General features: G+C 52.6%; 2 protein-coding genes across 4 annotated transcripts in view; one reads left to right on the plus strand and one right to left on the minus strand.

Annotated features, from left to right (window-relative positions):
* The window catches only part of CBL (Cbl proto-oncogene), a 95,580-nt gene extending 84,565 nt beyond the window's left edge, over window positions 1-11,015 (plus strand). For both annotated transcript variants that reach the window (XM_060304184.2, XM_030839161.3), the window contains 4 exons: window positions 120-260; window positions 635-735; window positions 1,453-1,635; window positions 2,620-11,015. In XM_060304184.2, coding sequence (XP_060160167.1) covers window positions 120-260; window positions 635-735; window positions 1,453-1,635; window positions 2,620-2,888 — 694 coding nt within the window. In that variant the 3' untranslated portion in view covers window positions 2,889-11,015. The remainder of the gene's footprint in view (window positions 1-119; window positions 261-634; window positions 736-1,452; window positions 1,636-2,619) is intronic.
* A 387-nt stretch (window positions 11,016-11,402) lies between these two features.
* Window positions 11,403-19,312, minus strand: MCAM (melanoma cell adhesion molecule). 2 transcript variants are annotated; one of them, XM_030839176.2, is made up of 16 exons: window positions 19,187-19,312; window positions 17,243-17,367; window positions 16,938-17,145; window positions 16,782-16,852; window positions 16,599-16,686; window positions 15,354-15,533; window positions 15,156-15,277; window positions 14,910-15,072; window positions 14,696-14,814; window positions 14,468-14,609; window positions 14,179-14,300; window positions 13,930-14,071; window positions 13,760-13,831; window positions 13,422-13,569; window positions 12,982-13,099; window positions 11,403-12,502 (listed from the first exon to the last, which is right to left on the minus strand). In XM_030839176.2, the coding sequence occupies exons 1-16, from the start codon at window positions 19,251-19,253 to the stop codon at window positions 12,473-12,475; spliced, it is 1,917 nt and encodes a 638-aa protein (XP_030695036.2). In that variant the 5' UTR covers window positions 19,254-19,312; the 3' UTR covers window positions 11,403-12,472. The 2 variants fall into 2 exon arrangements, with proteins under 2 accessions (XP_030695036.2, XP_030695028.2); XM_030839168.3 differs by lacking the exon at window positions 12,982-13,099.
* Window positions 19,313-21,152: the final 1,840 nt, after the last annotated feature.

Here is a 21,152-nt window from a genome sequence, read left to right on the forward strand (position 1 = left end):
TTGAACATCGTAGGATGTTATATATTTCTTCTACAGTGCTTTTCAAATTATTTCAGATAGTTGCAAAGCAGTTCATTCTTTTTGTTTTCTTTTTCTGTTTTTTATTCTTCATCTTCCAGACCTCTTCCTGTGCCAAAGCCGCCACCTGGGGAGCAGTGTGAAAGTGAGGAGGACACAGAGTATATGACTCCTTCCTCTAGGCCTGTGGGACTTCAAAAGCCAGAAGTGAAGTGGCCTCTGGAGACAACCCAGAGTTCACGGTAGGTTCACAACAATCCTATTTGGGAATTCAGTTGACACCAACTCACCTGTTTGGCTTGCTGCCTGCACATAGCATTACCCAGCCAGAAATGAAGCAGAAAGGTGTGTAACCTCTAATGTTTTAAGCTTCTTGCAGCTGTAAGCAATTCCACTTAATGTTTCTTCAACATCACAGTAATTTCAAAAACATACACAGCTACTACTAGTAACAAGAGTCAATCTTTTGATATGTACTAGTGATACTGGCAAGAGGAGGATGGAGATTCTTGATAGAATCAGGGTCTAGAGAAGTTGTGAATAGGTATATCTTAATAAGTTTGCGGATAACAGAGTTCTGTTTCTGAAGATCATTATGACTTTCCTTCTGGTCCAGAGCCTGTGATTGTAACCAGCAGATCGATAGTTGTACATACGAAGCAATGTATAATATTCAGTCCCAAGCGGCACCGTCTGTCACAGAGAGCGGCACCTTTGGTGAGTAGTCGTTCTGCTACGTTAACAATCATTGATGTGCCGGAGGAATGAGCCTGTAATGTTTGGCCAATGAGAACTTGACCTACGCGGAATATTCGTAAATAATTTTCTTGGCAAAATACCTTTGATCTATGGCAGTAAAACCACCTCCTCTGTTTTATTTCCCATTTACACAGCTAGTTCCTTTTGTGTTTTTCATCCTTCTAGGGCCTGGAGGCCTTTGTGTTATATGGCTTGGATCGGCAGTGCTGACAGCTAGCTCCCTCTTATTCCCATTGCTTTTCAACACTGATGAAATTCTTGTGTGTGTGGGTGGTGAATACTCAATTCCCATACTAACTAGCTTACCAAGTTGAAAGTTCAGGAAGGCAGTGCACACAACAGGGCCCTTTGGCTGATCTTCCAAGGTGAACTGCAGATGAAAATGTTGAATGAATGCTATAAAGTGGTGCTTGAGTCTTGGACATCAGTGACTGTTAACCTTGGCAAGGGTAGCTTTTGACATGTCAGAAAAGTAGAGCTGCAGGATTGGTGCAGATCTTATTTTCCCTGTTTCTTTTATCTCTATGCACAGGGCCACACGGTGTTTGGCCCCTAGTGGTTATTCGGTAACCATTTGATTCCGTATGTGTTTGAATGAACGGATGCCCCCGTACTGAAATGTTAGAAGGTGAAGTACGTTGGAGAAAGAAGATAACTGCACAAACTGTTCTCTAGGTGAAGGGAATTTGGCTGCAGCCCATGCCAACACTGGCCCTGAGGAATCAGAAAATGAAGACGACGGGTACGATGTCCCCAAGCCACCTGTGCCCGCAGTGCTGGCCCGCCGCACGCTCTCTGACATCTCCAACGCCAGCTCCTCCTTCGGCTGGCTGTCTCTGGAAGGTGATCCCACAATGAGTGAGTCTCCAGGCTACCTTGGGTTTGTCCTGAAATGCTGTATGCCTTCTTATTTATACTGAAACAGAGATGACTGCCTGGTGACAGTAAGTCAGTAGCTGGAAGGAGTGGACTGAAGTGGGAGGAAAGCTGGTCCTGGGTCCCAAATTAGGAAGTTAAACTGTATTCAGGCTCTTGAGGATTTTGCCAGACTTAGAAATGAGGTTGTTCCTTAAACCCTGGCTCTTCCTGCACTGGGGGTAAGTATTAATAGGATTTCTGGCTCTTTTGAGCGTGCGTGATGACAGTAGTAATTCATTTTGATGGTTCAGACCACACTCTGGGCGCTGTCCCTGTCCCATTGGAGAGGAGGTGTGCCAGCTCTGGAAAGCACACTGAGTAGGCCTGGAGCCAGCCCGCATTTGAGCCTTGACTGTTAAGGACTGTTCTTCTTGCACCTGTGGCCGCCTGGGAGGGCAGCAGCCAGAGTTGCTGTCACTTTAGAAATGGAAGACAGCCTTCAGGACAGCTGGTGAAAAGGATACATGGCGTCCAGTTGCCCAAACAGGCAGTGGTCCCCACCCACCCAACCTTGTTTAATGCTTCTTCACTGCAACCTAGACTTCTTTCTGTTTCCTTATTTGTATAGGGAGAAGTTTAGCGTCTTCTCTGGCCCCTCAGAAGTGTTTTTTAACTAATTCAGGCAGTGATGTGTGTGAAAACTTGGTGCTCAGTGTAAAGCGTGGTGCAGGTGCAGGTGTTCTGTGTGGAGGGCAGCGTGGTCCCTGTCGGTAGGACAGGCGCGTGGTGTCTTTAGAAGGTTGTTGTGCTGCGAGGGGAGGAGGCTGTAGACAGAAGCCCTTGAAACGGTAAAACCCCGCCTTGTGACCGCACGTGTACCTGACGGACAGTAGGTCCGTAATATCTCGTATTAGCACATCGTTATCGGATGAGGATTCCCGCCCCGCCCCGAGTTGCAAACATTCTCTTTCCTCTTTCTTCCAGACTTCGCTGAGGGTTCCCAAGTTCCTGAGAGGCCACCCAAACCGTTCCCTCGGAGAATCAACTCTGAACGAAAAGCAGGTAGCTGTCAGCAAAGCACCGCCGCCACCTCACCGCAGCTCTCCAGTGAGATTGAGAGCCTCATGAGTCAGGGATACTCCTACCAGGACATTCAGAAAGCTCTGGTCATCGCCCACAACAATATTGAAATGGCCAAAAACATCCTCCGGGAATTTGTTTCTATTTCTTCTCCTGCCCATGTAGCCACCTAGCACACCCACTCCGTGCCGCAGCTTAGAGGACCGAGGAGCTGGGAGCTCTTGCTCGAGTAGCACCTAAAAGGGCAGAGAGGTTCCTTTGGAGACTTCACAATGAGGTCTTGCCCTGTGTGGGATATCACATCTGTGGTTCCAAGATTTCAAAGCAGTGGAATGAGAATGGAGCAGCTAGGATGTTTTATTATTTTACTTGTTTTGAGAGTGCATTTGAAGGTGTCCTTCAGTCCCTCCCCACTTGGAGAGAGTGTGGATTTTTAGTAAGTGGTAGCCTACCTGGGGAACGGTCCAGAAAGCAGTCGGAGAAGCACTGTGCTGTAAATCCTAATTGAGGACTTAAGACTTTCTTAGGTTAAGGATGTGGTTGTGTGCGTCTTGTCTGTCTGTCTGTCTGTCTGTGGTTGTGTGTGTCCTGTGATTATAAGATTTACCTGCTGTGTGTGTTAATCCCAGGCAGGGAATTAGCACAAGAGGTTTAAGAAGGAATCTTAAAGACTGCCAGCAACTGTGGTTTTATACCCAACCCCAGTGTGTATTACAACTCCAACACTCCCCTTTGGCTTGGATTATAATGTGCATAGCTGAAGTCTTGTACTTTTAAAACACCCTCCCTCTGTCCTTTCCTCAGTCTCCTCCCCCCTCCTCCTCCTTGGCGTCTTGTCATTGGCAGTGGGCTTGCTATGACCAGCCTTACTGAAGCCGAGCAGCTTATAGGATGTTCTTTATTGTGTGTGATGGTGTTGATTTGTTTAGTAGATAGGTGGGAAAAAAGTACTGTTGCTCTATCATTACGGTCCTGTTTGATACTCGCAGCGAACACTGGTCACTCCAAAGCACTGTTTCTATAGGAACATTGAGTCTGTTTTGAAAAAGGTGTTTTAGTTATCCTAATGACATAGTGACTGATTTGAGATAGAGGCCTTCAGATACATTCCACGCCCTCCCCAGAAAATAGTCTGTGGGAGTCGGTTGCCTTGGTGCCAGGTGTGTGTTCTAATGTAGGTCACGAGGTTTTCTACTTAATGGGAAGGGAGAACATTTGTTTCCAGCATGGCTTTCTGGCCCAAATACCATGAAGCTCTTAGGAAGCTCCATTCACACGCTCTTTACCTTGTTGTACAGAAAATGCACAAAACAGACAATAAAGATTTATCTCTTCAGTTTTTCTTCCCAGTGAATTTCAGCTTATATGGGTGTCTCCCTTTGAATATGAGCCAGGTTGTAGTTTCAGAGATGAGTTTTTCCTTTGCCCTTTAAGGAATGGGGGGAATACCACCCATGGTAGCACAGCATTCTGCTGGTAATTAGCACCAACCCTACCTTGGTGCCACCCTTGCTTTTCTCTTGTGCCTATGGCTTTGGGAATGTAACGTTTCCTTCTTCCTTTCCTTCCCCTTTCTTCTTCACGTTAGGTCCTATGTACTCTTTAGTGACTGCATTCCCCACAGTAATTAGACATCACTGGGTGTAATAAATGACTTCACTGCGGACAGACAACATGTGAAAAGCCCTGCAGCTTGTGCCATCGCCAGTTTGTAAAGAAGACTCAGAGTCTTGTGTGGGGCACCGTTGGTACGTTCCTGCAGATCCTGCCAAGATACCACTTGAGTTCAGTTAGTTCTCTGGCCAGGGCCTCTTACTGACTTCCCTATAGCAGTGTGTAACCTTCCTCCTTGTCAGAAGCAAGCCTGCACTTTGATAAATCTGCCTTCCTCACAATCTAAATCATGGTTTTGTCATGAGATCCAAAGAGAAATGACTTTCCTTACACCTGTTTTCTTTCCCATCTTGTCATCTTTGGACCTAAAACTTTATCTAACTCTTCTCTTGGCTTTCAGCTACTCCTAGGTCTTTTGATTTTCTCCTCTTGCCTCAGAGCCATTTATGTTCCCAGAGGAGATAGTTCAGGGCTTTTTGCTGACTTGCTGTGGTTACCCAGTGTCTCCTCTACGTGGCAGAAAATAATACAGCCCCCACCAGGTGCAGGAGGGCCTGAATCGCGATGGAGAGGGCAGAGGAAAGCGGCAGAGAGTAGGAAACAGTAACTAGCATCTCCTTCTCAAAGCCAGCGTAGTGTTTCACTTGTGGTAGCATTCAGTTTTGCACTTTGTTTAGATGTCGAAGGCCTAGACAGAGAGCTAGAGAAAATGACAGCAGTCTGCATACCTCTCCACACTGGAATTTTTCCTTGTCTGTAGATACTGCCCGTGGTCTGAAGATCTATCGAGAGAACAAAGCACTGGTTCTGCATATCTGTTGCCTTTTCAGAGTGCATCCCAAATCTTCTTTGAAGATTATGTCCTCACTTACCTAGGCTAAAGGCAGGTTCATCCTTTCTTTTCATAACGGAATACGCTTGAGGCGCGTCAGGTCAGCCCCCAAACTAGGTGCCGGATCCCTGTGTTGAACGTGGGGGTCCAGGTTGAACTAGGTGTGCACCATTGCATGGCTTGGTTCTTAGCTTGTCGGCCATGTATCTGTAGGTGTTCAGGGTCTAAGACCATTCTGTGAGGGGTTTTCTCTTTGGATGCTCTGAGGTCACGCCTGGGTCCACGCCTGAGATTGCCAGGTGAGGCTCAGGAAAGTTTTTGCGTGGCTTTTGTGTTGAGGATATTTCCAAGACTTTAACTTCTTAAATTTTCCTTTGACTAAGGCCCCGATAACCCATTCTTCGTCCTCCATTTGTATGGCAACTTTTAATTCTTTGGCTCTGCTGTGATTTTAACTAAAATTGACCTTTCACAAGTGGGCTTTGAATTTCGCCATTTTCGGCAAACACATCCCCTTTCCCGCTCTTAATTACAAATGGTTCCTCCTCTGTTACCTGTCAGGTAAGTAAGGTAAAAACCACTTTGATGTTTTCCTTTTTCTCAAGTGCACTAGGCTGTTCTGTTCAACCTGGCCTTCTGCTTCCCCACGTCTCCCTGGGTTGCTTTACACAGCGGCCTTGTTGCCGGGTGCCTGCTTCGCAGTACTTAATCAGCTGCACTTGCTGTACTCCTTCCATTGAAGTCAGGAGTTATCAAAGTGGAAAAACCCTGTGGGCTCAATGATATACCTCCCTTTAGGTAAATAATAGATTAGGCAGTTTATCGTCTCAGCATTTTTGTGTTAATATTTATATAAATAGTGATATATATCTGTGGATGGCCATTCTCTTCCACTAGCTCTCTCTGTCCCCCAGTCACTCTACATATTCTGCCATTCTTCTGTTCTTTTGCTCCCTATACAGACTCTCAACACCAGGACCCAGGGTGTGGGGAGGTACTATTAGTATCATTTAGCTGTTTTGTGGATTTAAAAAAAGAGTTGGGGGGTTGCTATTCCTCACACTTAAAATATTTATTTCCTCTATAGAAAGGTAAAATATATTTTATGGTCCAGTCAGCAATCTTCCACATGAATTTTTGTATATTTGCTTGCAAAATAGGGACCAGCTATATGTTCCCTTTAACAAGATGTAGACCTTTTTGTGTGTGATCAGCCATGGTGTTAGTGCAGAATATTCTCCTACCTCACATCATGCAAGGCGGAGGGATATAGGCCCTCTTCCCAAACTGTAGGCGGAGGGATATAGGCCCTCTTCCCAAACTGTAAGTCCCCCTTCTTGCTGTTGGCCTTTCTGACTCCGCAGTGACCCCTGCCTATGGAATAACGGTGTTCTGACTATTGGCTTGGCTCTAGCATTGTGTTTGTTCATTCAGCAAGTGTTTATGAGTGATTACCATGAGCCTGAAGTTTACTGATGTTGAGCGGTTGTACTTGGGCTGTCTAGCATGTGCATTTGGCCCTAAAATAGCCGTTCCCAATAAGATTGTGCAGGTTACATTCACAGCTCTCTTATGTAGACATTTCCTTATAGAGCTGTCCTGGTTAAAAATCAGTTCAAGACACTCCCATTAACCCCTATTGTCTTCCCATAGCTTTGACAATGTCTGGGAGATTCCTCCATGTAAATCTCATGGATACCCACCATTTTTATGTGTTTAAGTAGAATCTGTTTGGTGGTGGGTTGGTATGTCGGCTCAGAGTTGCACAATAGGGCAGTTAAATGTTTAAGTAAAGCATCTGCGTACAGACCCCTTTCCACTCTAGTGCCTTCCTTGATCTTTTTACTGAGCTGCCTGTACCTCTGATCCCCTTTATAAGGAAGTTTTCTTATCACCCTTCTGGGACCTCTCACCATCTCCCATTCTATATGGAACTTGTTTTCCAGTCCTTCAGCAACCTTTCAGCTGATCCTGTGTCTTAGAAGGGCTGAAGGTGTGCGAGAGGGATGGGCACCTGTTTCTGGGTCCTGATCTTCAACCAGTTGTTTGGTCTCCCAAGAGCCAGGCAGTAGCGTAGGTTGAACTCAGTCAGTTCTCAAAAACGTCAGCCTGTGTCTCTAGGGGTACGGAGCTTAGAGACCGTAGAACTTAGTATGAAAGTCAACACGTTATTATCCTCCTAGACCTTCAGGCCCTAGAAATTCTATCTAAAGTATTCTCAGTTGGCATAAAGCATTACCATTTCTACTTTGATCTCAGTCTGCATTAGCAGTCTCTCTTTAGAAATGCGTGTAGCCATGTAATGCACGGAGATGGATGCATAGTGGAAGAAGGTCAGGGCTGTATCTTTGACCGTCCTGTTGAGCAGTCCTTTGGATGCAAGAAACAGAAGGATTAAAGCAGGGGAAAGGACGGAATCATACGGATGCAGGGTATTTCCCAGAACCCAGGATAAGCGGTACAGTTGATTCTGCGTGGAGCTGAGAAACTTTGCAGCTAGTCCTTTCTCCTGCTCGTCGGTCTGTCGGTATGCATGGCCCCAACACAGGCACCCCAGTCCTCACGACCCCCAGCTCACCATTAAATGGGATCACCGTTTTAACAGATTCCCAGTGCCTCTTGGTTCACATTCTCAAGAAAGACTATGATCAGCCCAGCACATGGATCAGGTATCGACCCCCGACTTTGCCACACAGGGCAGAAGCGGCATGCTGGTTCAGATGGGAAGTAGGGGCAGGGGGAGGTTCTCAGGGAGGCGGGGATAGATACCCTAAAATACTTTACTTTAGTAGTAAAACTTACCATACTGCTCTTCTGAGAGTGGAAAGGCAGGCATGGGACTATGTCTGGGACTTGGAGGAAATGCTTAGGTTAAAGTTAATTTAGGTTACTGTCTTCTTGGTTGCTTTATTTCCTGTTTTTCTTCCCTTTATGAGTCTTGGCATCCAAGATTTCTTACCTCCCTCTTTAGGACCAGTTTCTCCTGTTCTGGAGCTAATCTTTTCTTAGGTGACATTTCTTAGCCTTCATTCAGTCTCAGGTTTCTAGCCTTCTTTGATTTCATTTAGAGAGCAGATCACAAATCCACTGAGGTCCCTACCCATGGACTTCTGGGCTCTCTTCAGGTTTTAGTGCTGAGAACATACTCATTCTATGGGCCCGTGGCCTGCCTCCCTCCAAGCCCTCCTCCCCACCCTTTTATCTGGTCTTTCCTCTATGAGGGGAGCTCTGCAGTAATATTCTTAGGCAGGCCTTCCGAGGTACCTCAGAAACTACTTTGCCAGTAAGAATTTATAAAGTTGGGACAGTTGCCAGGATATAAATTAGGTATAGATTCCAATTTAGAGAAACTTTTTACTGAGAGCTCTTTAGACAGGATGCATTTGTCCGCCCTGTCCAGTTGCTTCCTTTGTCGTCCTATAGTAAAGCCTTTATTTTTTGGTTTTTTAAAACTGTGCTTCTGCTTGCCTGAATCTTTTGATCTTATTTATCTCATCCGGGAGCCTGTCCTGTGTTATTAAGGCATTTCATAATCACTTATAACTTTTTTAAACTACTGGAGTCATTTGATGTACACAGAAGTAACCTAATAATCCAAAGATATACACTGAGGCCCGTGATGAAGGCTGGGGCCTGTGTGTTCGAAATTCCCTTCTAGGCGCCACAATTAAGGGGCAGAGGGATAGCGGTGCCACTCGCCTTCACAGAGTTCTAGGAAATCTGGGTTGGTTTCAAAGGCGAGCACCAGTTTTTCTTGGTTCCAGAAAGTAGCCCAGGAGTAAGTGGGGGAGATCGGGGTGGGGAGAGCGAGGCCTGCCTGGAGGCTTACTCGCAGTTGGCTGGAGAGCATGGTGCCAGAGGGCCAGCTGTTGACTAACAGACTAACAACTGTTTGGAGATCTCGCTGCCTCTTCCCTTGTTCAGTGCTTGAGAAGAATGTGGCTGACCGCTCCCTGTGTTTTTGGAGAGCAGAGGCTGAAAGCGAACCTCGCGTCTCCTACTGGTTTGGCAGTGGAACAAATCAGAGTTCTGATTGCCCGGCCCCGTGTTCTTATTCAGTCCCCAAAACGAATGTGTGAGGCGCTCTCCCGCAGTTCTCCTTCTGCCCCTGGGCCGGTTTGGGAGGCCAGAGGAGTACTGCTCCGTACGTGCTCTCTGAGCCTCCTCAGGCCCTGCGCTGCCTCCATGCTGAAGCCCTGAAGTGGGGTGTGCAGTGTGCCCACGCCTGGCACTCTGGCATGGGCGCTGATGTGCCCTTTGTGTCAGTTCCCTCCGCCCTGTCTACCTCTGACCCTGTCCTGGGTGAGGGTGGACATGCTTATGGCTGTCTGGAAACTGAAGAGGCAGAGAACTGCTTACAAGTCTGTAGACCACATGTTTTCTCTTCCTTGGCTTGTTCCTTCTGCTGTCTGGGTGAGTGAGCCATGCCCATGAGAGTGGATACCTCCTCTCCTGACCTGCCCTTCTCCGCACTGTTTTAGTGTCTTGGCCTTGACCTCCTGCTGAAACGTGTGGTAGGGGTGTGGCAGCTATGAGGTACCTCCTACATCTGCTTTCTGGCTGTGGTGACTTGGGATTTTTAACCTTATATATCTTTTTTTTCCTTTATTCAAAACAAAACAATTTTTAGCACACTGAAAAAAAAAAAAAATAAGCCAAACATTTTGTGCCTTTCTAAGGCAGCACTGTATCCCAGGCTGCATTTTAGGACTTAATATGGAAATACCAGAGTCTTAGCTCCTCTACCTTGAGTGTCATTAGTCCCTCTGGTCTAGGGGAGAGGAAGTGCTCCGTGTGCCTGGGGAGGTGGCCCCCAGGTGCAGCGTGTCCGCGGTCCCTTCTCCCTGCCACGGTGCTTAGTTGGAAGAAACGAGCATTGTATCCCAGGATCATCTGGTTGGTTCCAGTCAGAATCTCAGTTATCAGGTTGAATGTTCTGTGTTCAGCAGGAAGAGACAGAACGTTCCATGATTTCCAGGCATACTCTGGACCATTTCAAGTGACCCAGCCTCCCGATCCTATTAATGACCCAACTTCATGGAACAGTGTAGGGTGGACCCTCCCGAAAAGGGGAGGTTGTTTGGTTGTTCGTTTTGTCTTGTCTTTTTGCTGGGTCCTGAACTGGCCTAGACCTCCTGCCTGTCCTTTAGACTTGGCTTTCCTTTCATTTGAAAACTTCAGACATAGAGCATTAAGCAACTAGTGCCCTCTGCAGGGGCGAGTTTTCCCCTGGGAAGGGCAGCAAGGACCACATACCGGAACAGAAGCCTGTCCTCAGTATTGTGGCCACTGTAGGTTTCGACCAAAAAAAAAAAAAGTTTTCTGTATGATGACATTTTACTTATCTCTTTTCCTTTTCTCACTTCTTCCCTGCCTTTAACTAATAAAGAATTGGGAGATAGAAACAATTCTTTTCAAAGTCCTCCTTATTCAGGATTTTGACATTCTTGGCCTGGGTGGGGCTGGAGAGAACTTGATACTTTTCTCCAGAATGAAGAGTCCCATTTGTATATCAGTGTTAAAAATAAAACAAAATGAAAACTTAGATGAGATTTTTGTGGACTATTTTAAAAATGTGTCATTAATATAAAAAAATTATATTAGCAGTATTTAATCATTCTCACCTGTAAAGAATAAAACAGAAGGTAAATATTCTTACAGAGAATAGCAGAGCTTTAAGATTCATTTTCATTTTAAGTCCGTTTTGTTTTGCCAGTGTATTAATGTTTAGAGGTTCTGTTATACTAATGTTATTTATTAATTTTTTTCATTTCCATACACAGTTAACTAAAGAGCTTTTTCAGGCACCCATGTCTGTAAAAAAATATTTTTAAATAAAGTTTCTTTTGTTGTAGCAGACCCGAGTTCTTGGTCATTTGTGGGTTAGGGAGTGATACATTGGGGAGCTATGGGGCCAGATGCCTACTCGTACCAGTTCATCAGCAGAAGTCTGTTTTGCTACCTTGAGGGCAGTCTCAGTGACAGGAGAGGGGCAATAGCTCCTTGCCAGCAGCTCGCCAGGCTCTGCAAGCTGCCTAGATAGAGCAGGGCAGCTTTGCTGCTCAATAGTTGATTATCCCCTGTGTCAGAGCTTGAGCCCTCTGCTCAGAAGCAGAGGTAACCCCCGGTCCCTGCTCCCAACTGCAAAGGGTTTTGTGTTCCTTTTGGTGCAGTGCCAGTTCTGGAGGCCCCAGGCTGCTGTGGTACCCCATGATGAATAAAAAACAGTGTAAGATTTCTGGGACAATTAAGCTTTATTTTTCATATATATACACATATATAAAAAGGAAACAATTTGCAAATTTACAACCTAACAAAACCATATATATACACACACACGTACGCACAGACACACGCAGAGACATACATACCCCAAAGCTCTAGCCAGGCCCGTTTCTCATCTCCAAGTACCATTCTCCCATTAGGGCCTTTCTTCTAAGGTCTAGGCCCATTAGCTCAGCCTGTAGAAGTCTGCTGCTAATATAACTTTATAGCCTTAACCCTCGTAAAGGACAGTCTGGACCTCATCTCCAACCCCTACCCCCAGCATTCAGTCTTACGTGATTCCTTGAGAGGGTAGGGGAGCCAAATGAATGCAGGGGCTCGGGCCCAGTCGCCTTAACTCTGGAAAGCGGCACCCAGCTTCCTTACTGCAGGGACAATGAGATACACCCAGGAAACCTTTTAAGGGACGACACCAGGTCCTGACTTCTGCCCAGAGAAAGAAAAGAGTGTCGCAAAGGGGACTCCAGAGGCAGGCAGGCAGGCTGGCAACTGCTTCTAGATACTGCTGGGGTCTCTCCAGAACTGGGGTGAGCAACATACGTCACCAGCAGAGAGAGGCCTGGGCTCACTGCATCCTTACTTCAGTGATACAGCTGAATTATGAAGCCAGCCCTGGAGCAGTGGAGCAGGAAGTCAGCTCAAGATAAATAGGCTACCTAATTCGGCTGCTGGTAGAAGACAGGTATTTACATCCATATGTGTAAAGAGGAAACAAGTTCTGCAAGAGACTCTCCTGTGTGCTTCTGGGATACCCCTCCTTGGCATGAGCGTCACTCAACACATTGAGACAGTGGTGGACAGGTCCCTGAAGAGGGGGCCTCCAGGGCCACATGAGGTCCTTCTCAGGACAGCTCTGGTCCTGGCCCGTGTGCCCTCTGAAATGGGGTCTGCAGGTGAGCTGGAGGGGGGTCTTCTGTGTTGTCCACTTTAGAGGCTTTGGTGACCATCCTGAGTGCTGGGGAGGAAGGTGAGCAGGGAACAGGAAATGTTCCAGGCAGGGGAGGGAGCGCCGTGTGATTCGGTGGGCTAGTGCCTCAGATCGATGTATTTCTCTCCCTAAAGATGGGTGAAGAGCAGAAGTGAGGGGGGTGTTCAGAGACACTGACCAGGGTTTAAGGTGTGAGCGCTAAAAGAGAGGAGGGACCAAAGCCACAGCTGATGAACTAGGTGCAGCCGCCTGGAGGGAAGAAGCCGGGGAGGGGGTGGGGATGGCAAGGCGGGAATAAGAGATGAGGCCCCCGAATCGCACTGGGCCACACTTCACACCTAGTGACGTGAGCCGCCAGCTCTGTTCAGGAAATGGTGATGGGACGGGGTCTTGCTCTCAGTCCTGGCAGCTACCCTCTCTCGGGGTCCCTCAGCCACCTGCCTGGCCCTATCGTCTGTGCGTGGTGTTAGGAAGGCAAGATGGGGCCGGCTCCCCATCTCCAACAGGGAAGGATGAAGGATAAAGTTAGTGTTTAGCAACCGTCAGCCCCTGCCACTCCCGGTGCCTGAAGATGTGTCAGGCTCTGGCCACAGGAACTGCCTCCTACCTGGTCTCCTGGAGCCCTCTTGTCACCGTTGCTGCCCTGAAGGAGGCCCATCTCTTCTGGGAGCTTATCTGACTTAACTTCAACTACAAATTCGCCCTTACGAGACGGGGGCAGCGTGCTGGGAGGAGGGAGGGAGGCAAGAGGTTGGCAACTCGGGGGCAAGGGAATGGGGGCTGTTGGGAGGGACGTGGGACTGGGTACTGAAGGGCTCTTAGGTGCTCCGGTCTGGCTCAGGGAAGGGCCACAGGGGTGAGAGGGAGGAGTGTGGTGGACGGAAGCTGGGTAGTGGCGGTGAGGCGGGGAGCGCTCAGACCCAGGGTCCCCCTCCTGCTCCTAACGGCTCAGTGGGCACAGGGGCCAGCAGGGGAACATCCCTGAGGAGGCAACAAGCTGGCAGCATGAGATGGGGTGGGGCGTGGGGTGCCGGGTGCCGTGCTCACATCTCTTGTTTGCCTGACCGTCCGCACGGCAGCTTGCCCTTCTTGTAGAAGAAATAGAGGACAGCGCCCAGCACAGCCAGGACCAGGACACACACGGTCACGGCCACGATGACCACACCCTTGCTTTCGGGCTCTGTCAGCTTTTTCTCTGTCCCAAAAAGACACCCCGAGTCACTCCCTGCCCCAGGCTGCCATGTTACCATCGCGGCCCCGCCCAGCCCAGGGCTGATGGAAGATGGGCCGCTGATCGTTTTCTCGACAGAGCTCCCCTGGGCTCCCGGTCAGGGCAGAGTGAGGACGCCCTGGCGCAACCCTGCTCCCGATCCAGCCCAGCTCACCTGTGGAGGTGCTGTTGGCTCTAGCATAGGGACTGACGGTGGAGGTGCTGAGGCTAGTGCTTCTGTTGGAGTCTGGGGTGAAAGAGGTTAAACAGATGGGGGGTGGGTGGGATAGGAACGTGCCCTGCTTGGGCTTGCCCCCACCCCACTCTGCAGGACCAAGCCCTTACCCAGCTCCAGGATAATGACGGTGGTGTTTCTGCCCAGGGAGTTGGAGGCCACGCACTCGGCACCTGTCTCCAACAGCTCTGGGGTCACAAGGACATTCAGGACGCTCAGGACACTCTGCGGATCTTGGTCCTGTTCGCTGGCCTACAAGGAAGGAGACGCAGTTCAGGGGTGGGGAGGATGCCGGGTCGTGGCAGCAGAGCCCGCGCAGGGATGGACGAGAGCCTGGGGGCTGCCATGTGCCTGCTCACCGTGCCATCGACGCTCCAGACGACGCTGGGCCGGGGATGCCCTGATGCCTCACAGGACAGATTCAGCACGGAGTTCTCCTTCACCCACATCTTCCTCTCCCTCAGTGCCATCCACGGGGACCCTGTGGCAGGGCGGGGAAGGGTGAGACAGCAAACCCTGCCAGCCTGCCACCCCCCTCCCCACCAGAGCCCCCCAGGGCAGCGGGTGGCTTTCGGTCCCCAAAGAGCTTGAGACCACCCAACTCAAGGTGGCTTCAAGGGGCCACCTGATCTCTGGCTAGGGCCTCACCAAAAATGGCCACGTTGACGAGCTGGGTGCGGTTCAGGCCGGGAACGCTGGGCACAGATGCCACGCAGCGGTAACCTCCCCCTGCCTCCCGTTTCAGGTTGCGTAATTGGAGCACAGGCCCCTTTGCCAACACCTTGCCTGTCTGGGGTGAGAGATGGGTCAGAGGTCACTCCTAGGCACACCCACCCCACAGCCCCTTGCCCCGGAGACCTGAGCCCACCTGGGTACCTTTTCTCTCAGCCACCGGAACTCAAGGTCCTGGTTACTCTCTGCCTCACAGGTCAGGGTGAGGCTGCTGCCCTCCTGGCTTTCGGGGGCTGCGGGGCTCACCCGGACTTCAGACACATCTGGGGACGCAGCAATCGTGTCAGGCAGGACAGGGCGGGGCAAATTCCCTCTCGCCCCAGCCTGGTCCCCCTGTCCTGGGCCCCCAGCCCCTCACAGTTCACCACCAGCTCCTGCTGGTCGCTCAGCAGCGATGCCGTGCTTTCCAAGTCCAGGCCCTGACATTCGTAGAGGCCGCTATGCTCCTTCCGGGCGGGCTCCAAGACCAGGACCCCGTTGTCATCGGTCCTCTCTTCCTCCATCTCCCTGGTGCTGAGGTTCTGCGAGAGGACAAAGGCGTGATCAGAGTGTGCCTCCAGCCACTCCTGCTGCCCCCCTGCACCCAGAACAGAGGCCCCCGCACCTGCTTGCCGATGCTGAAGTGGGGCGGGGGGTTGCCATCAGCCAGACACCTGATCTCCACGCGGTCCCCCTCCTTCAGCATCCCCTCAGGCTCCACTTCCAGCCACACTCTCTCTGCCGGGTCTGCACAGGCAAAGGGGGCAGCTCTCAGCCCAAGAGCTAGCAGGACCCAGCCCCACAGCGATGGGTCGGTACTCACAGAAGACAGGGACAGTGACCTCCCTAGATTCCTTCATGTGGTTCCCACTGGGCAGCCGATAGCTGAGCTCGCAGTAAAACTGGGCATCTTTGTCCTCCTTGGTCAGCTGTGCCTTCAGAACGCTCCTCAAGGTGTACAGACCACTCGACTCCACGATCTGGGACGACTGGATGTGGACCCCTGGGCAGGGAGGAAGGGGCGAAGGGCTCGGCCTCAGCTCCGCCTCTAGCCCCACCCTATGATCTCCTGGGTCGGCGTGGCAGGGGAGCCCTTGTAGAGAGAGGGCCAGGTACCAATGCCAGCTGCGGCCCTTCAGCCCAGCAGTTTCCTGCTCGAAATCTACCCTAGACAAACACACATAGGCACACATACAAGGATGTGTGCAAATACTGCTGCAGGGATTTAAAAAAAAAGGAAATGAGAAAACACTCTGGACATCCACTAATGGGAATGAATGGTTAGCTAGACTATATTATATACACCGTGTGAAATGCTGGCAGTAGGAAAACGATCAGGTAGATCTAAATAGAGTGACCTGGAAAGATTTCCAAGACTTGTCGTCAAAAGGAAAACAAGGTTGTGTAACAATGTATAGCGCACAGTGTCATTCAGATCAGGGTTTCTCGACCTCAGCACCACTGACGTTTGGGGCTGGACATGCCCTGTGCCCTGTAGGATGTTTACAGCATCCCTGGCCTCTACCCGCTAGACGACAGTAGCACCTATCCATTTGCGACAACCCAAAATATTTCCAGACACTCAAGTGTTCCGGAGGGGAGCAAAATCACCCCTAGTTGAGAACCACTGATTTAGACAATAAAAAACAAAAGCCTATGTAGTCCTAGATATATTTACATGTGTGAGTAAGTACCTAGAAGTAGGCTAGAAATCAAGGATTGCATCCGTGTGAATACGTACACACTGACAGCACAGCTATTTCTGGGAATGGGTCTGGGGCAGGAAGGAAATTTTCCTTCTAGATTTTCCATAGTTTGAATTCTTATGAGAATATTTTCAAGGATCACTTGTGTACTTAAAAAAAAAAGTAAAATAGGGACTTCCCTGGTGGTCCAGTGGTTAAGACTCTGCGCTCCCAATGCAGGGGGCACGGGTTCGATCCCCGGTCGGGGAACTAAGATCCCGCATGCTGCGTGGTGTGGCCAAAAAAAAAAGTAAAATAAAATGCAAGGTGGTCCCCATATTGTGCCACAAGCATGGCTTTTAAGGGCAGAGAGGATGACTTACGGTTCTTCTCCTCCTTCAGGGACTGGCTGTTCTTGTACCAGGTGACTTGAGGAAGGGGGTACCCATTCCTCCCCACACAGGTGGCAACCTAAGGAGGACAGGGTGTGAGTCTCCCTGCCTCTGCGACCCCGCCAAGCCCACCTTAGCTCCTGCCTACCCGCCGGCCACCCCGGCAGATCTCACCTCCCCAGGCTCCTCACTGTTCACAGAAATGCCCAAGGCATTGACCTGGATGAGTGGCTCCTCCGGAGCTTCTACAAGGGAGAGAAATGGGGAGGGGCATGGGGCCACCACTTCCGAAGCCCCACACTGCCCACCAGGCACGGACAGGGCACTCACTGTAGACACGGAGCTGGATTCGGTGCTCCTGGGACCGAGGGCGCTTGCCCTGGCACAGGAAGATGCGCTCATCGTGGGGGGTGATGCCTGTTAGGGCCAGAGTAGTCCCTTTGTCCTGGAGGCTGAGCCGATTCTGGTACTCCCCAGGTTCGCTCTGGCCCTGGCCCTGACGCACGCGGAAGATGAGTGTTGGCTTCTCCTTGTGGACCTAAGGGGAGGTGGCAGGGAGGAGGTGAGCGTCCTGGGGCTACATGAAGGGCAGAGCCTCCCGCCCCTGCTGCCCTCTCTGGGGCCCAAGCACTCACAGAAAACCAGTCCGCGTGGCTGAAGTTGCCCGGGGAGTGGGAGGGGCCACATTTCAGAAGGGCCGTGCCGCCCACTTCCACCTCCACCAGCTCCGGGTCGGGCTGCTCAGCCTCTCCAGGCACACCTGGCGGGGAGGGGATGGGGGAGGAGCTGTGTCAGCTCCAGCTGCTCTCCATACCCTCCACTCACACCGCCCGCTGCAGCTGCTCTTCCTGCCACTTCGAGGGTCTGAAGGGCACTGTCCCCTCCTACCCCTCAACCACTCTTTACCCCCGAACCCTGGGCCAGCCCTCTCCCGGTTCAAGGGAGTTGGGGATGGACATTTCTGGTCATTGGAGCAGAGACCCTGAGCACCAGAAACCTCCCAGATGAGGCTGGCAGAGGGGCAACCCAGGCTCTGGGCCAAGAGGAAGGCCCCTTTCCTTCCAGGCTCCCTCCTCCCCGGGTGAGCTCAGAGTGTGGGAATGCAAGGCATGTGCCAGGCCGGGGCACACAGGCCCTTTTTGTCCCCACACCCAGAGGAAGACATCTCTACCCTTTGCCCCCCCACACCCCCTCCCCAAATCCCCCATAAAACCCAAAGGGCAACGCTGGCCAGGAGGCCCTTATTTCATACTCCTTAAGCAGCACCGCCGTGAACATCCGACACTCTCAGGGGACCCCATCCTGGGAGTCTTGTGAGTATGGAGGGGTCAGAGTCACGGAGGGGGCCAGAATCTCTCCCCGGGGTCAGGGCAGGGGTCAGGCCAAGGGCCAGGCAGTGGGCAGGAGTGACGTCAGTGGTGCTAGTGCGCTGCCCGCCCCGCGAGGAGGTGATGTCACTCCATACCATCTGGCTGGACTCGGGTGCCCGGGTGGTTGGCCTGGGCTGGCTCCCAGATAACAAGGGCAGATGCAGTGGTCTTCAAGCCAGAGCAAAAGCTCCACACCCCTGACTCCGTTTCCCCAGAGCTAGAAGAGCAGGGCCGGGTGGGGCTGGACCTTCTGCAGCGGGTGGAGCCCGATTTAGCCGTTTCCCCAGAAGGGATTGGAAGGCAGCAGCCAAGGGTACCCCAGGGACACCGTCGGCATGGGCACGAGGCCATCGAGTTGGGTATTGCTTAGATACCCAACCAGGGTATCTAAGCCAGGCAGCGGCTGGAGCCCGGGAAAGGGAGCCAAGAGAAACAAGCGACACCGTTGCGGGCCATACAAGGGCAGCGTGAACCCGGGAGCGCCCGGCTCCTAGGCAGTTCCAGAGAAAAACTCCGAGGTGCAGGGGCGCATTTCCCACCTGAACTTGGTCCCATTCCGGGAGGTGTAACAAGTCTGGGGCGCTTCCACTCTGGTAATCCTCGATCCCTCGTCCCTGCCACCTGTGATCCCGTCACCCGGGTAGGCGCGAGGCGACCCACACCGCCCTCCAGGCTTTGCCAACGCCCTGCCGGGGTGGGAGCCGCCGTTCCTCCCCATCTCGCTCACCTCCAGCCTGGCTCGAAGCCCAGGCGGGAGAGGGAGGGGTCGGCGCACCCCTCCAGCTAAGAAAGCTGCCTTTCCCAGCAACAGGCGGGTGCGGGATTCAGGATTTGGGGATGCGCTGTAGAGGCGCCTCCCGCCAAAGCTCCAATCACGGGCTCCCCAGAGAAAGCACCTGAGAAAAAGCTCTCACCAGCGGCCCCAGGGACTTGGCTCCACCCCTTCCCGCTCCAGGCAGCAGCCCCCTCCCCGCCTCCCCAGTTCTGCTCCCGGGAAGGTCTGGAATAGAGGCTGCAAACTGGCTGCAAAGAAGAGTTGCACGCGCGCAACGCGCCGGGTGCCTGGGACCCGGAGAGAGGAGTGCACGACGCAGCGCAAAGCCCCGGCCCCCGCCGCGATGCCAGCTCTCCTCCCGGGCACGCTCCGCCGGACTGCCGGGCCGCTCCGTTGGGGGCGCGGGCCCCCCCCACCCCAGCGAGCTCACTCACCCGCGGCGCGGCGACAGCAGCAGCAGGCGGCGATCAGGAAGGCGCAGATGAGCCCGGACCGTCCCATGCTTCCCGGCCGGAGGGCGAGAGCGAAGTGAGGGAGCTCGCAGCTGCCGGGGGCTGACGTAAGGGGGGCGGGGGAGGGGGCCAGAGCGCCGAGGCCGGCCCGCCACGCCCCGCGCAGCCCCCCCCCCCACGCCCCCGCCCCGCGCGCCGCAGCCCTAGGGGGCGGGCCCGGCGCCGAGATGCCCGGAGCTGCGCTGCGGAGCCGCGCGGCGCGGGGTGGGTGTAGGCCGGAGCCTTCCTCCCAGCCCCCAGCTGGGGAACGGAGAGGGGGCGGTGACAGGTGTCTCCGGGGCGGACTGCCTGGCCGAGGCGGCAGCGAGGAGAAGCTGGCCCGGATACCGGAGCCCCGCGGGGTCAGACCCCCGCCGCGCTCACTCCTGCGCAGCCCCAGCCAGCCCGTGTAGCCCTGGGGGACCTCCTGGCGGGGGAGCCGCCGAGCAGGTTCTTGGTGTCCCTGATGGGGGCCTCCCTCCCATTTAGGCTCTTCTCCCCGCCTCCTCCTCCACCCCGCCGGACCCCTGCCACAGAGAAAATCAGGCTTCCCAGAATGATTGCACCACTGCAGCTGCCGCCGGCCTGGCACTGCCCCCAAGCCTGGCAGTCCTGGCAGCTTTGAGGGAAGAACACTGAGCCGGGGCCCACAGACCCAGAGGTACCTGTACTGGCGAGTGGAGATGGTGTTCTAAGGACTGCCCCTTCCACCCCAGCTCCTGCAAGTCCGTCTCTGACTAGAGGAAGGAGGGAGGGGCTGAATTCATAGGCCCAAGGTTGTCACACTTGTCCAAGCCCAGATCTTGAGAATTCTGCTTCTGCCCTCTTCACTCATTGAGCCCAGCCTGGACTCACTTTCCTCTTGCCTGAATGAAGAAAAGAGGGGGAAGAAAGAGTTAACAGGTGCAAGGTCTCCAGCTTGACCCCCAGCACCTGTTGCTGTTCCTGAGGGTTGAAAGGACCCCCTGCAGCAGGGCTCCGCCCCCCTCCACCAAGCCCCCTAAGCTCACCTATGGCTATGGCTCAGCAGCTGGGGGTAGGGGATCGGAGGAGGAATGAGAACTGACTCCAGGCCGCCCTGCCTGAGTGGGACCTGCCACACAGTGAGGTGAGGGGGACCCTGCAGCTCCTCTCATCCCCAAACCCTGGGTCTTCTGGCCTCTTGAACTAAGGCCCTGGCAAGTGAGACGGACTTGCCTCATAGAGACCCCAAGCACCCTGGCCCTGGGAAAGGGCTCCACATCCGCGGGGACCCCTTCAACAGGGAGGGTCAGAAGGGGGCCTGGATTGGGGGTAGAGTCCTGTCACCAGGCAGGCAGCCTTGCTGCTGGTTGGGGGAGGAGCAGGGTGAGGCAGCAAATGCCAGAGATGGGCAGGTGACTTGAGAGGATGCTCTGGGATGGCGTTTTGATGACGCGGAGATGACTCTCAAACCACATCAGCCTCTTCTTTCACAACCTTGCTGACCCCCTCCTCACCTCCATTAGTTTCCAGCCAGAGGCTATGCCAGGCGGGCCAGGCCAGAGGCCTGGAGCCTGGGGGAGGGGGAGGGGGTGGGGGGGAAACAAGAGGAGAATGGTGCTTCCCCATCCCCCAGAGTGAAGGTATAGACTGGCCTAGGGCCCAGAATGGAATGGATGCATTTGTTTGTCTGCAGGGGCAGGAGTGGGAATGGCTGGAGGATGCTGTTTGCCCTGGCAAGCTCAGAGCGGGCATGCTGCTCTGCGTCCCTGCCCCCACCCCCTTCCCTTCACTTAACACCATTAACTAATCATTCTCCTCTCTCTGGCCTGAAAACAAAGCCAGCTAACCACCAAGGACGGTCAGTTCTTAATTCTTCTTCCGTCCTGAGCCGAGTGAACGTAGGGGGTGGAGAAGCTGCCTCCGCAGTGAAGGGGAAATGAGGTTA

Source organism: Globicephala melas, chromosome 8, assembly GCF_963455315.2.
Source record: "Globicephala melas chromosome 8, mGloMel1.2, whole genome shotgun sequence".
Taxonomy (NCBI): Eukaryota; Metazoa; Chordata; class Mammalia; order Artiodactyla; family Delphinidae; genus Globicephala; species Globicephala melas.